At 39.6% G+C, this 13,370-nt stretch overlaps 1 protein-coding gene across 5 annotated transcripts in view; it reads right to left on the bottom strand.

Moving 5' to 3' along the window:
* LOC121269822 (protein unc-13 homolog C-like) overlaps positions 1-13,370 on the bottom strand; it is a 599,906-nt gene that overhangs the window by 264,480 nt on the left and 322,056 nt on the right. For all 5 annotated transcript variants that reach the window (XM_041174809.1, XM_041174810.1, XM_041174811.1 and 2 more), the window contains 3 exons: positions 8,884-8,955; positions 6,241-6,460; positions 3,850-4,077 (listed from right to left, as the gene is read on the bottom strand). In XM_041174809.1, coding sequence (XP_041030743.1) covers positions 3,850-4,077; positions 6,241-6,460; positions 8,884-8,955 — 520 coding nt within the window. The remainder of the gene's footprint in view (positions 1-3,849; positions 4,078-6,240; positions 6,461-8,883; positions 8,956-13,370) is intronic.

Genomic DNA, 13,370 nt, shown 5'->3' with positions numbered 1-13,370 from the left:
CAGCCACTTTAGCAAAAGTTTGTTGTATCCAGTAACTGAAGTTATGTTAAAAGCCTTTGGAATTCCAAAGTCGAGTGGGTGCTGTGGCAACCCTGCTGGATTGATTTTACAATTTCAAATCTATTTTGGACTGTTGCCTCAAAAGGGGCTATTGTAGTTGGGAGCCTGTTCAATCAAGAATGCTGGGAACTGTTAAGGCTAAATAACCATGTAACTGTAAGCTTGTGTGTATTTTTTTCCTTTCATTAATAAATGTTTTAACTTAATTTTAAAATCTCTAAAGGGGTTAGTGGACTCAATTCTTCTGAATTCAGTGCATAAGCCTTCTTGTAATAAATACAAATTGCAAAACTGTTGTGATAGCTTGGCTAAGTTTCCCTCATGGCTTTGGTCTGCCTGGCACATGCCACCTGCCATGTCATAACCTGCCAGCTGTAACTGATGGAATGCCACAGGGAAAAGTGCTGGGACCTCAATTATTTATAATGTACATCAATGACTTGGATCAAGGGACCAAATATAAGACTGCTAAATTTGCAAATGACACTAATACAGGCACGAGAATAAGTTGCAAAGAGGGCATAAGGAGTCTCAAAAGGGATATAGATAGGTTAAGTGAGTGGGCAAAAAATTTGGCAAATGGAGCACAATGTGAGAAAATGTGAACTTGTCCACTTTGGCAGGAAGAATTTAAAAGCAGCATATTATTTAAAATGGAGAGAGATTGCAGAACTCTGAGGTACAGAGGGATCTAGGTGTCCTGGTACACGGATCACAAAAAAATTAGTACCCAGGTATGGCAAGTGATTAGGAAGGCAAATGAAATGTTAGAATTGGTGAGACCACATCTGGAGTGCTGTGTACAGTTTGTCTCCTTATTGAAGGATATAATGACATTAGAAGCAGTGCAGTGAAGGTTCACGTGACTGATTCCTGGGATGAAGGGGTTAACTTATGAGGGAAGGTTGGACAAGCTGGGCCTGAATCTATAAGAGTTTAGAAGTATGAGAGCTGATCTTATTGAAACATCAAGATCCTGAGGGAGCTCGATAGGGTGGATGCTGAGAGAATGTTTGCCCGTTTTGGAGAGAATAGTACTAGGGCACACAGTTAAAAATAAGGGGTTTCCCATTAAGACGGAGATGAGGAGACATTTTGTCTCTCAGAGGATCATTAGTCTGTGGAATTCTCTTTCTGAAAGAGCAGCAGAGGCTGGGTCATTGAATAGTTTTAAGGCTGAGTTAGTTAGATTTGAGATTGACAATGGAGTCAAAGGGTATAGGGGCAGACAGGAAAGTAGAGTCGAGGCCACAATCAGATCAGCTATGATCTTATCAAATGGCAGAGCTGGCTCGAGGAACAAATGGCCTACTCCTGCCCCTAAATCATATGCTCATAGTTATGTTAGGATGGGCTTAATTGGGTTTCATACTTTTCAGCATTCAGCTACACAATTTATAACTGTCAAACCTGACATATCAACTCCAGCTGATTATGCATCAATTGCTCCCATTAGTTTCATTTTAAACTCCATGACATTGGACCATAAATTGGCAGAAATATTTCATGTGAACTTTCTGTGAAAATCTAATGTGATTTGGGGATTATCTGGTTTCCTGAGCATCCAAGCAAACATTCTGGATATTGCACAGATTAATTGAAATGCAACAGTCTTCAGTGTTGCACTGAGGAAGACAGTAAATAAAATCAACATCAGAACATTTTAGGCGATTTACTCAATCACAGATTCCGCTAATTTAATCAGTTCAATAGTACATCGCTCTTAAAATAAGATTAGCTCTATCAGTGAGATTTCCCAGAAGACAAGGGGCTTCCTAAGATACAGTTCTGTATTTTAGAGATTATTTTGGATGTATAAACAGTTATGATAACATTTATAAACAATCAGATAGATCTGGTGCTCAACGATTTGGACAAGAAACAGATACATCATACGACAATCTTGTTATACATTGCTGGAGATGTCAACACAGCATGGGCAGGCAGGACACAAAGTCAGTCAGTGATGCATATTTTCAGATCCTCATCTGTTTTGTGCAATGCCAGGCTAACATGTAAAAGCTTCATTTCAGTACTGGCATCCATAATATATTTAATCACTAACATACGCAATAGTTACAATGGTCATAACTAACTTACATACTGCAATTTCTCAGCCATATAAGATGGGATCACACTGCAGTTTTCCTGTCCATTTGGCCTGGGTGAAGCAGGAAGCTTCACCTCTGACACATTCTTAAAGGGGCCAACACATTTGTATAAATGCCTTAACATGGTTGCACCTTTTGAAGTATGATTTTGTTCTTTTTGCACTTTTTTGTATTGTTTATACTTTGGGTTTTTCTGTGTTTGCGTGTGTACTTATGTGTGTGTGTCTGTGTGTGCAATTGCTTTCTCAGGATTCATGAAATCCCAGCCTGCAGCTTATGCAGTTGAAGATATTCACATCATCTCATAGTCCCATCATACTTCATTTATGATTAACATTAATTGGGCCTTATGTTTAAGATTACATCATGCTTGCTGAAGCTACCAGTCACCAGAAGGGGGGATGGAACCAGTGAAGCTGGATAGAAGACCAGCCGTAGGTGGAGGCAAAGGAGAGATGGCAAAAGATGTCATAAGCAAAAGGCCAAAGAGTTGTTAATGGTGGTGGTACTCGCTAAATGAGGTGCTAATGGTGACATTAAGAAAGCAAAATGAGATAATGGCAGCACTTCAATTGCACTTCCCTCAACTTGGTCTACTGCATTCCCTACTTCCAATGTGGTCTCCTCTACATTGGAGACACCAAACGCAGACTGGGTGACCGCTTTGCAGAACATCTTCGGTCCGTCTGCAAGCATTAGCCAGACCTTCCTGACGCTTGCCATTTCAACACACCACCGTGCTCTCATGCCCACATGTCCATCCTTGGCCTGCTGCATTGTTTCAGTGAAGCTCAACGCAAACTGGAGGAACAGCACGTCATCTTCCGATTACGCACTTTACAGCCTTCCAGACTTAATATTGAATTCAACAATTTCAGACCACGAACTCTGTCCTCCATCCCCACCCCTTTTATCCTCCATATTCATTTTTATTTATTTTTTACTTTTATTAATTTTTTTCCACTTATTTTCATTATTATTTTTAAAATTTATTTCCAATCTCATTCATTGTTTTATCCCCAGCTTTTAGCCTATTTTTGATCTTTCTTCCCAGCACTGTTCCCTCCCCGCACCCCATCCCACCCCACCCCCACTAGGGCCATCTGTCATTTTCCAGGGTGCATACCCTGGTCCGGCCATTATCACATTTTGCTTTCTTAATGTCACCATTAGCACCTCATTTAGCGAGTACCACCACCATTAACAACTCTTTGGCCTTTTGCTTATGACATCTTTTGCCAACTCTCCTTTGCCTCCACCTATGGCTGGTCTTCTATCCAGCTTCACTGGTTCCATCCCCCCTTAATCAGTATATATTTCACCACATCTCTACCACCCTTTAGATCTGAAGAAGGGTCATACGGACTCGAAAAGTTATCTCTGTCTCTCTCCACAGATGCTATCAGACCTGCTGAGTGTTTCCAGCATTTTTTATTTCGTCGCAATAAAGTTAATGGGTTTGGAGGTCGTTGGACATTGAGCATACTCAAGTAATGTCCAGCAGAAACAATGTCATTATTAATGTAGCTAGATGTACAGGTTTTGTTTAGCAAGCCTGAAAAATGCCAAAACATAACTGTATTCTGAACAATTGGTATAAGTGAGATTTTCTCAATGATATAACATTCTTATGTATTAAATGTATTTACTGAGGAACAACATTCTAGGGATATCTAACCTGTTATGTTTATCTTTGCTGACCATTTGGAAGTTCCATCCAGTACACTCTGTTTTGCTGTTTTCAAATGTTGTGCATAGTCTTCTGTAGACACTTGAAATTGCTGTTGAATCAGCTCAAAAATCTCTGGCTTGTTTCTCTCTCGGATTTTCATCCTTTCCTTCATAGCTGTGATGATGTTTTGCGTTTTGTCCTCCGCACCATGTTTTGAACTTTTCTCAGCTGCTCCTGAAATTGGAAATGTGAAACCAGTTAATCATTTAGAATTTTAAATGAGTTAGATTTGTGAAGTAAAAGTCACCAAAAGGATTTTGATGCCCTGACTCCAGTACAATCTGTTACCTAATTTTATTTTCTCTGAAACTGAACCCCAAACAGCCAGACCGTCATGCTGTTCAATTGCATTTCTAAAGAAAATCAAAAATGTTCTGGTAAATATTTCTTTTAAAATTATAAACCTCAAAAACAAACTCACAAGAGAAAAAAATATACACCTGAAACCTAAAGCCTTTGTTTTTTTTTTATTCATTCATGGGACGTGAGCCTCACTGGCAAGGCCAGCATTTATTGTCCATCCCTAATTGCCCTTGTTCAGAGGGCATTTAAGATTCAACCACATTGTTGGTGGGTCTGAAGTGACATGTAGGCCAGACCAGGTAAGGACAGCAAATTTCCTTCCCTAAAAGACATTAGTGAGCCAGGTGGGTTTTTACGACAATCAACAATGGTTTTGTGGTCATCAGACATTTCATTCCAGATTTTTATTGAATTCAATTTTCACCATCAGCTGTAGTGGGATAGAATCACTAAATTACTTGTTCTTAGCACTGCACAGAAACATCATTTTTTGACATCTCTATAAATATTTAAATTAGGACCAGTCAAGATGTTAATCCATGGATAGTTTTCCCATCTCTTTAAAACAAAGTTGCTAAGTTAAATGGATAGTTTGGCTTAAAAGGCAATATCTAAATTTCTTGTAGCCTACTTTAAAATCCATAAACATTTTCTGACCTACTTTCTAAACCATTAATGGTTTGGCCTTCAATGTCTCTACAGACCTTGGGCAAGTTATTTTAATGATGTACTCAAAATCTATCCCTATCTTAAAGCTGAAAATAAACAGTAAGGCAAGAGGAATTTGTGTTGGGCTTACAGGTGAGAGAAGAATTATTAGGAAGGGGAATACGGTGTGACCAGGAAGCATCAATTTGTTGAGTTGGGTGAGCTAGATTGAGGGAGGGACTTGAGAAAAAGCACAAGAATAATTATACAGGATGGATGTGGGAGTGCTGTTGTCTTGAATACTCAGTGGGAATGCAGTCTGGAGTCTAGGAGGACTTTAGAGGTATCTGGCCTTGGGGACTGCTCATGGCAGGACAGTTTGGAAGATTTGGAATGGCATTTCTCACCAGTAGACTGTCGAATTTGGAAGTGCTTGGGGGTGGGGTACTACTGTCTAGGAGTTATCAGAGGGATGGAAGCACTCAAGAGGAGTCTAGACATTTGAATGGTTCAGGATATTAGGGAATTTTATAAACTTGACAGAGTTGGCGGATATGGAATGTGATGTCAGAATGTGGTTGGAAGCATAGGAGACTGTGATATAGCAATAGTAGGTATAACTGGAATATAGATGGACTGAGAACAGATATACTGGAGAGTAACCGGATTACGGGAATAGTGAGGGAGGAAATTAAATTGAAATAATCAGGGAGTTTTTGAAGCTTTGATGTGTAAAACAGATAAGCTGAGGGGGATTGAGCAGAACCTGAGCATAATCTAAACTGTTATTTCAGTGCATAACCGAGTAGTGCTACATTGTCAGGTTCCTTTGTATGGGATAATACTGGCTGCATTTTGTGGTAAAAAATGGTGAGGCTGTTATTACTGTCAAGCAACCCCTCTGGCACTGAAAATTAACTTTTACAAGTATGGAGTCTCATTCTTCCACATTTTAATTCATGATTTAAAAAGATATATATATTTAAGTTTTCTATCAGTCGTTTACCTCTTTCTCTCTCAATTCCATCTTTCTTTCCTCCTATTTTGCTAACTGCACATGATTCTGCATTGAAAAAAATATTCTAACTTCCAATTCTGGATTTAGACACCGCATGTCTCAGTGGAAATCTTCAATCTGAATGTTTAAAGAGAAATGTTGCATGGCCTGTTCATACGAGTTCCAGATCTCCTGTTGAGGACTCCTGATAACTGCCAGCTGCCCTTGAAAGGTCAATGAACAGTGGTAAACATAATGAAAGGCAAATACCATTCGTTTGCTGCTGACTGCAAAATCTGGGCATTTAAACTGAGACTTCTTTTCTGCCAGTCTGCTCTGCCTCTCTCTCTAAACGTAAGACACACTAATTTGTCAGCGAAAATACTTACGTTGCAAACAGTCAGCGTTTAGAAGATCTTGGCACTTTTCATGGCATTTGACACCACACTCTGTACAACGCATGCCTTGCCTAGCTATGCCCCAAAGCAGCCCCTCACATTCATAGCAGTAGGTAGGAGTAGTTGCTGTCCAAATCTCGAAGTTATGTGGGGTAGTTGATGATATTGGGTAGATTAAGGCCTGCAGTGTCTTCTTATAAACGTGTGCTTTCTGTTAAAAGTAGGATCAAGAAATATCTGAATTTGCTATTTTAAAGAACTGCTTTAAATGCTTTAACAAATTGTGGGTATATAAAATTTACTACAATATTCCATGCTGTAACTAGATTGTAAAATTGGCAATGCATTAAAATGATTATTACTGAAACCACTGGTTTCTACATGACTCTGGATATAAGTATTCTTCTGTACATTGCTCTTATCATTCATTCAAATGTTTTATTTTTTACTCAGTTAAACATGCTGTTGGAGATATACTAAGCATCCAGGCATTATAATATAATTCATAAAGCAAAAAAGTGGCAACATTGAAAGGCTTAATAGAAAATATCTGTTTGGTTAGCAAATAGAAACATGGTAGGATTTGTCAATATAGTTCTTCAGTGCTCAAGGTGGTGCCAAGTAGCAGAAGAACATGTACAGTTTTGCATTTATAAAAATACAATACAGATTATTTCTCAGAAATACAAAGTATTACATTTGTGGTATTCAGCTTTGAATTAGTGAATTGTAATTTTATGTACACAATCAGATTTCCTGTAACATTGCTCTTGAGTAGCCTGGGTCTGAAGTGCAGATGTGAGGTTTCACTTCTAATCTAGCCTGTCACTTCAAGGTCACTGCTCAGGTATTCTCTGGGGGAAGCCAGGTAATTGTATCTGCTGCAATTCTTGGGGTGAATTAGGTGTCAGTAAATTGCTTGTAAATTTAATTCTCCAGGTTTGAACTAGGATGAAATGACCGGCTTTTAGAAATGTTTTACATCTGAAACAAGGTTTGAAGTGTTGTGTATGAAATCTGTGAGAAATGCATTGATATTGAAAACAACTTCATTTTTCCCTTGTATCTTAGGGTCAGAGATATGGATTGAATACTTTTGAATAGGAGACACAGGGTCTTTAGGGAGATCATTCCAAATTACACAAACTTTTTCAGTTTTCAGTTTTCAATTTGTCTCGCGGATTCCTTTATGGATTTTTATGTAAAGTGACAATGAGGATAACTAACATTATGGGCGAAATTTTACTCCCCCGTTGCAGCAGAGGCAGGACTATAAAATGCAGCTAGCCATTCAAAAGTCCATTGACTTCAGCGGGACCGTAATATCCCACTGGCATAAAATTCCACCCTATGTCTCTCATATTTTAAGCATATGACTTGTTTGTTACTTTTAAGAACCAAAAATGTAATCATTTCGCACTACATACGCATTCTTACATTGGGTCAAGGCACCAATTTGTTCACAATGCATTTAATTAGAAAACTACCTTAAGTTCTTTTTAAACTTCGTGGGATTTCAATGTTTGCTGTCATTTAACGAAACTTACAGATCAGAACAGCTCACCATCCTCATATCTTAAACTCAGGGACACATTTCATGGCCCCTCATGATATAGCCATTATTTAGGAGGGGTGAAAATCCCCAGCACATCCCCAGTTATCTTAAACAATTCATGCACTAATCTACAAGAGGGGCATATTTAATCATGGTAACATTTTTAATAAATCCAAATTACGTTTTATTTTGATTCTTTTCTACAATATCAGTTCTTCTCTTAATACATGTTTTCAACTTATTGACTCTCTTTCCAAGAAATTATTCGGCCATTTTCAAATCAGTGGGAGAGATTTTGAAATGTCTTGTGCAGTGTGTTGAAGAGTTGATAAGTTTGTATAAACTGAGAAATAGACTTAGAATATTCATTAGTACGGCTTTTAACTTATCACCAAGCTTTAGCTTTTTAGTGATTTTCCTTGAAGCTTTGCTGGTTGAATAGAATTGCTTCCACTCGAGTCCAGTTGCAACAGCAGTAAGTCTAGCAGAATCACAGAATTTTAATGGCACAGGAGGCCGCCATTTGGCCTACTGTGTCTGCACCGGCTCCCCAAATGAGCATTATGACCTACTGCCATTGTCCTTTTTCCCCTTACCCCTGCACATTGTTTATATTCAAATAATCATCTAATGTCCTCTTGAACCTGCCTCCACCACACTGCAGACGGTGCATTCCAGACCTGAACCACTTGTTGTGTGAAAAAGTTTTTCCTCACGTCACATTTGCATGAAGTTGTAACAACAAATATTTATGTCACTAACTTCTGACTTATGTGCAAGGTTTCTGTCCAAACTGTTATTGCCCAACTCTTGATCATGTTTTTTTGTTAATGTTTCATTTTGAAAATGCCTGTGTAAACATGTAGACTGTAGACTATAACTCCTGTATGTAAATAATTGTCTGTAACAAAGTAGTTGGAGTCTGGCCTATGGGTGGTGCTTTCAAACAAGTTTGTAAGATGACTTTCCCAGATTCTTAGCTTTGTCTGCACATAATGTTTGTGTGTATAATGTGTAAAAGCTAATCATCAACTAATGTTCATGTTACAGGCATGATACTAGTAAAGAAACACACTTACCAATTCTTCATTGTTTATTGAGGTTCTGTTGACCATGGTTAAGGATATACCTGCTTTTCGGGCAGCCAGAGTCTGTTGAGAAAGGTTCAAATGGTAAGTGGTGAGAGGGCGTTTGAAAGATGATTTCAGTTAACTAATGGATGTACACTGTACATTTTTTTGCAACGTAAATATATGAATTTGTGCTTTTGTACTATCAGAAAACACCCTGGAGATTAGGCTTGGTAGAGCTGTAGCCAATGATTAGCTTAAAACTAATGGATGATCCAAAAATCAATGGATCCAACCAATTTAATCAATCAGATTTTTCTCTATCCCAATGATACTCATAATAGGGAGCAATCGCCTTCACCCATGAACTTGGAGACTTTGTACTTAATGTGCTTTTGGGCTTTAAATTACATATCTCTGGCTATGGGATATTCATTGAGCTGGGGCACAGGGCTGTTCCCTCTCCTTGCTCTCCACAAAAGGAAAACAGAAAAGAAAGTTATCAAAATATTCCAAATACAGCAGTTTAGGGCCATTATTAAAGTAAAACTGAGGAAATGTTTGGCTTCTTCTTGGCAATTGTCAGCAGGGAGATGTTTGAAATCAGGAGATCACTGTGCAGGGAATCACAGACACAGGCCTACATCTCATCAGCTGATGGTGCAGCACATTGCAGCATTCCTGGAGTAAGGTATTAGGAAAGCGACCTTCAATCCAAGGTTGAGTAATTCTGTTCTGTACAAGAGTGCTGATACCACTGACAGCACAAAATGCATATTTAATCTGTTCTTTATTAATGCTCCACATTTGGCTCTTAAAATGATCTACAGAATACTGGACAACAAAACAAACAGTCCTCAAACTGTTCAAGGACATACAAAATAAGGAACAATGCATGCATATCCCTAGAGAAAATTAGCAAAATACACACTCTGGGCCAGGTTTTCATGGCTTTGATCAGAGAAGATATAAAACGGCTGCTTAGTGGGATGGCTGGAATTCCCACCTCAGTTTCCACCCTCGGCCATTTTCTTGATGACGAGGGAGGGAGTGGACCCCAGCAACCGCCCGTTCCTATGTAGGAGGCGAGTGGCGGCATTGTGGATTCATTGAGCTTGCCCCAGGTAAGTTTTTTTAATTTTCGTGGAGCAGGGCGAAGTTCAGTAGCTGTTGGGTTCTCCACTAGCTGCATGGAGACATGAGCCATGGTTTGGAGGCCGGAAGAGTTTAAAACATAGGTAAAATGGCTCTGCCTCCTTTACAGTTCATCATGAAATGATGTAGCATAAGTTGTATCCATGTTCAGTAAGGTGAGTCGTTGCAGTTCTGTGATTAGAAAGTGTAACTACCCAGCAAACAATATGCTTACATTATTATTACCTCAGAAACTGGCAAGCTGTCAACATGAAAATCAAGCCCTCTGTGCTTAGTTAAATACACAGCAATGAATAAAATTCAGACTTTCAGATGCCTGCAAAGTTTATTGGCAAATAAAAGCTCCTGGACACCAGAGATAGAAAGCATACAAAGCCGATAACATTTATTCAGCAGTTTAGGTCTGATTGTGCGCGTGTGTGTGTGTGCGCATGAGAGAGAGAGAGAGAGATGGGAATCAAAAGTGCTCTTTAGAAATGATCTTATTCAACACTAATGAGATTTAGATAAGACAATTTTCCTCTTCCACAAAAGAGTGTGCCCCCTAAACTCGTCAAACACTGCACCTTACAATATGCTAAGGAGCTGGGAAAATTGAGCGTAAAGAGCACAATTTAATTTGACTGCACATCCCACCATTTGTGTAAAGCAGGGGTTCCCAAGCTGTGGATCATGACCCCCTGTGGGGTCGCTGCTTAGGAGCTCACACAGAGTTTTGGCAGCTGTGAGGCCCCTTTAGATTTGCATGCTCTGTCAATGGGCATGGCATTATCTTTTGTGTTCTCAGAGGCCCACTTGCTGCTACAGCCACAGCCTGTCAGGTGGGTCTTTGCTTTTTTCAGCCACTTTCAACACCCCGAACTGAACAACTCTCAACAGCCCCCCCACTCAACAAATATCTAGCTACACCCCTCTCCCCCTTCAATAACCCTAACCCTCTCCCCCAATTTTTACTCTTGGATCACATGAAGTCTGAGGCATTAAAACGAGGTCACATTGGGAAAAGGTTTGGGAAGCTTCAATGTAAAGAATGCCAAACGAGGAAAATTCAGGCTGATATATTTGTGTGTAAAACATATAATCAGTTTGTTTTGAATATTTTCATTATTCGTCAAAACCTATCATATTGCATATATACAACTTTGAACAGAATTACTGTAATTCCATGGTGTGTAATTGCACACCATAATTTGTCTGAATGCAAGCTTGGAAAACAGTTAAAATGAAGCCTGTGGATTTCTACACAAAAATACTGAGGAATATTTCCTGAATGGCTAGAGAACACAGCTAAAAATATCACCTTGATACAAAAAGTGCAGCTGTGTTTAAAGAAAAAGAGTAACTGTTCCAAAATGTTTGACATTTCATAGCTGTCAACCCATAACTCTACTCAGCGGAAGAAAACACTGCAGAGTTCTTTTAAAATCAGACGTCACATTTGATACCAGTGACTGTACAGCGAGTAGTTAGGGCTTGGAATGCGCTGCCTGGAAGTGTTGTGGAGGCAGGTTCAATTGAGGCATTCAAGAGGGCATTGGATGATTATTTAAATAGGAACAATGAGCAGGGTTACGGGGAAAAGGCAGGAGATTGGCACGAAGTTAAAATGCTCAGAGAGCCGGTGTAGACACGATGGGCCGAATGGCCTCCTACACCGTAATAATTCCATGATTCTGTGACTAAAATGAAAATGATTTGGAACTTCAGCTCACTTAATCACAATTTTTTTGTGACCATTTAACCATTGAAATATTCATATTTTTACATTGGTCAAGTAAGGATTCCCATTCATTACAGTTGTTTACTGCACATCCTTACTTTTGCTTAATACTGTGCCTCAGTTCTGAAGAGAGACAGCACTTTCCAAACTGTTGTGAAATGAAGCTATTTAGCAATTCCACAGTTTGCATTGAGATGGATAGGTGGCCAAAACCCCTAGACGGTTCAGAGGAAGCATTGGTATCGTTACCACTTTCCACTCAGGCAACGGAGGATGCATCATTCTCAGATTTTGCTGAGGGTGGGGAAGGGGCGCTGAAGAGAAAACCATGACAGTGCCTGTGCCACTCAGTCAGCGCTGGAGTTATTTAAGCACCCCATCGCATTAAAATAAAATAACTGAATTAACCTTACTGCTTCAATGGCGCCGTCAACGCAAACTACTGTGTCATAAACCTCGACTGAGTGAAAGTCAGCCATTCAGTCCTGTTTTCAGCTAATCCAGGGACCAATGCTTCAAACTGTGAATTGCAAAGGAATGCCGTTCAATTTAATAAAAGAGCTGCCCAATTAGTTCCACAGCCTTCTTTTCCCGCAGCCCTTCAAATTTCAAGTGGGAATAAACCCATTTTATCTTATTTTAATTTGCCAAGAGAAGCCGCTGTGTTTTAGCCGTTAGTATAGGTTAGAGACAAATGCTTTGAACTGACAGCATCTTCATTATGATGAGTAGAAGAAACCATTCTTTTAAATTTTGAAAGGAAATTATAATCTTTGACCTGCTTAATTTTTAAATACGTAGCCGCTGCCAGGGGGGCCAGTTAGCACAGTTGGCTAGGTAGTTAGTGTGTGGTTCAGACTAACACCAACAGTGTGGGGTTCAATCTCTGTTCCAGCTGAAGACAACTTGGGGCCTGCCTCCCTGCCCCACAGTAAAATCACAGCATAAGCAGTGGTTCAGTGACCCTCGAATAATTGACACTGCTACCTGGAGCAGAAGTTGTTACAAATATTGTGACCAACACTCTCAGAGTAGCACGCTGTATGTGGACTTGGAAAGTACTTACCATCGCCTGTTTAATCCACGAAGCAAGGGAAAGAAATTACATGTAGTTGTTAGCTGCAACTTGAGCCAGTGAAACTAAAATATCAAAGCACACATCAGTGGATTTTTATGCTGTTTTAAATTCTGCAGAGAGAGAGCATGCAACAAAATTAGCAGCTACAATGACAGTGGGCAGGATTTTCTAACCCTGACACAGGCTGATCGTCATTGGGCGGGACGGGAAAATTGGAGAGCCACCCCTGATGACACCCACTGGAGTTGGGACTGGAAAATCCAGGCCAATGCCCATGCGTGATTAGATTTTCTGATCATATCAGCAGAAAAGCTCAGAATCCATTATTCACAATGAGCTTCTAATTTTTCATAAGCCTGGGTGGAGACACAAAATGAGGGACACATCAGCCAGTACTACCCTCCAATTAGTTGCTGATTACCAAAACTCACTGGCCTGAGCCCAGCAACAGGTTACACTTCAGGAAATGTGGCATGAAATGGGAAGATAAAATAATTCTAAAAAGTGACTTCTCGAAAACCAGGGAAATGAGTAAATTTTCCT

Source organism: Carcharodon carcharias, chromosome 26 (genome assembly GCF_017639515.1).
Source record: "Carcharodon carcharias isolate sCarCar2 chromosome 26, sCarCar2.pri, whole genome shotgun sequence".
Taxonomy (NCBI): domain Eukaryota; kingdom Metazoa; phylum Chordata; class Chondrichthyes; order Lamniformes; family Lamnidae; genus Carcharodon; species Carcharodon carcharias.
This window is presented reverse-complemented; position numbering and strand designations above follow the sequence as displayed.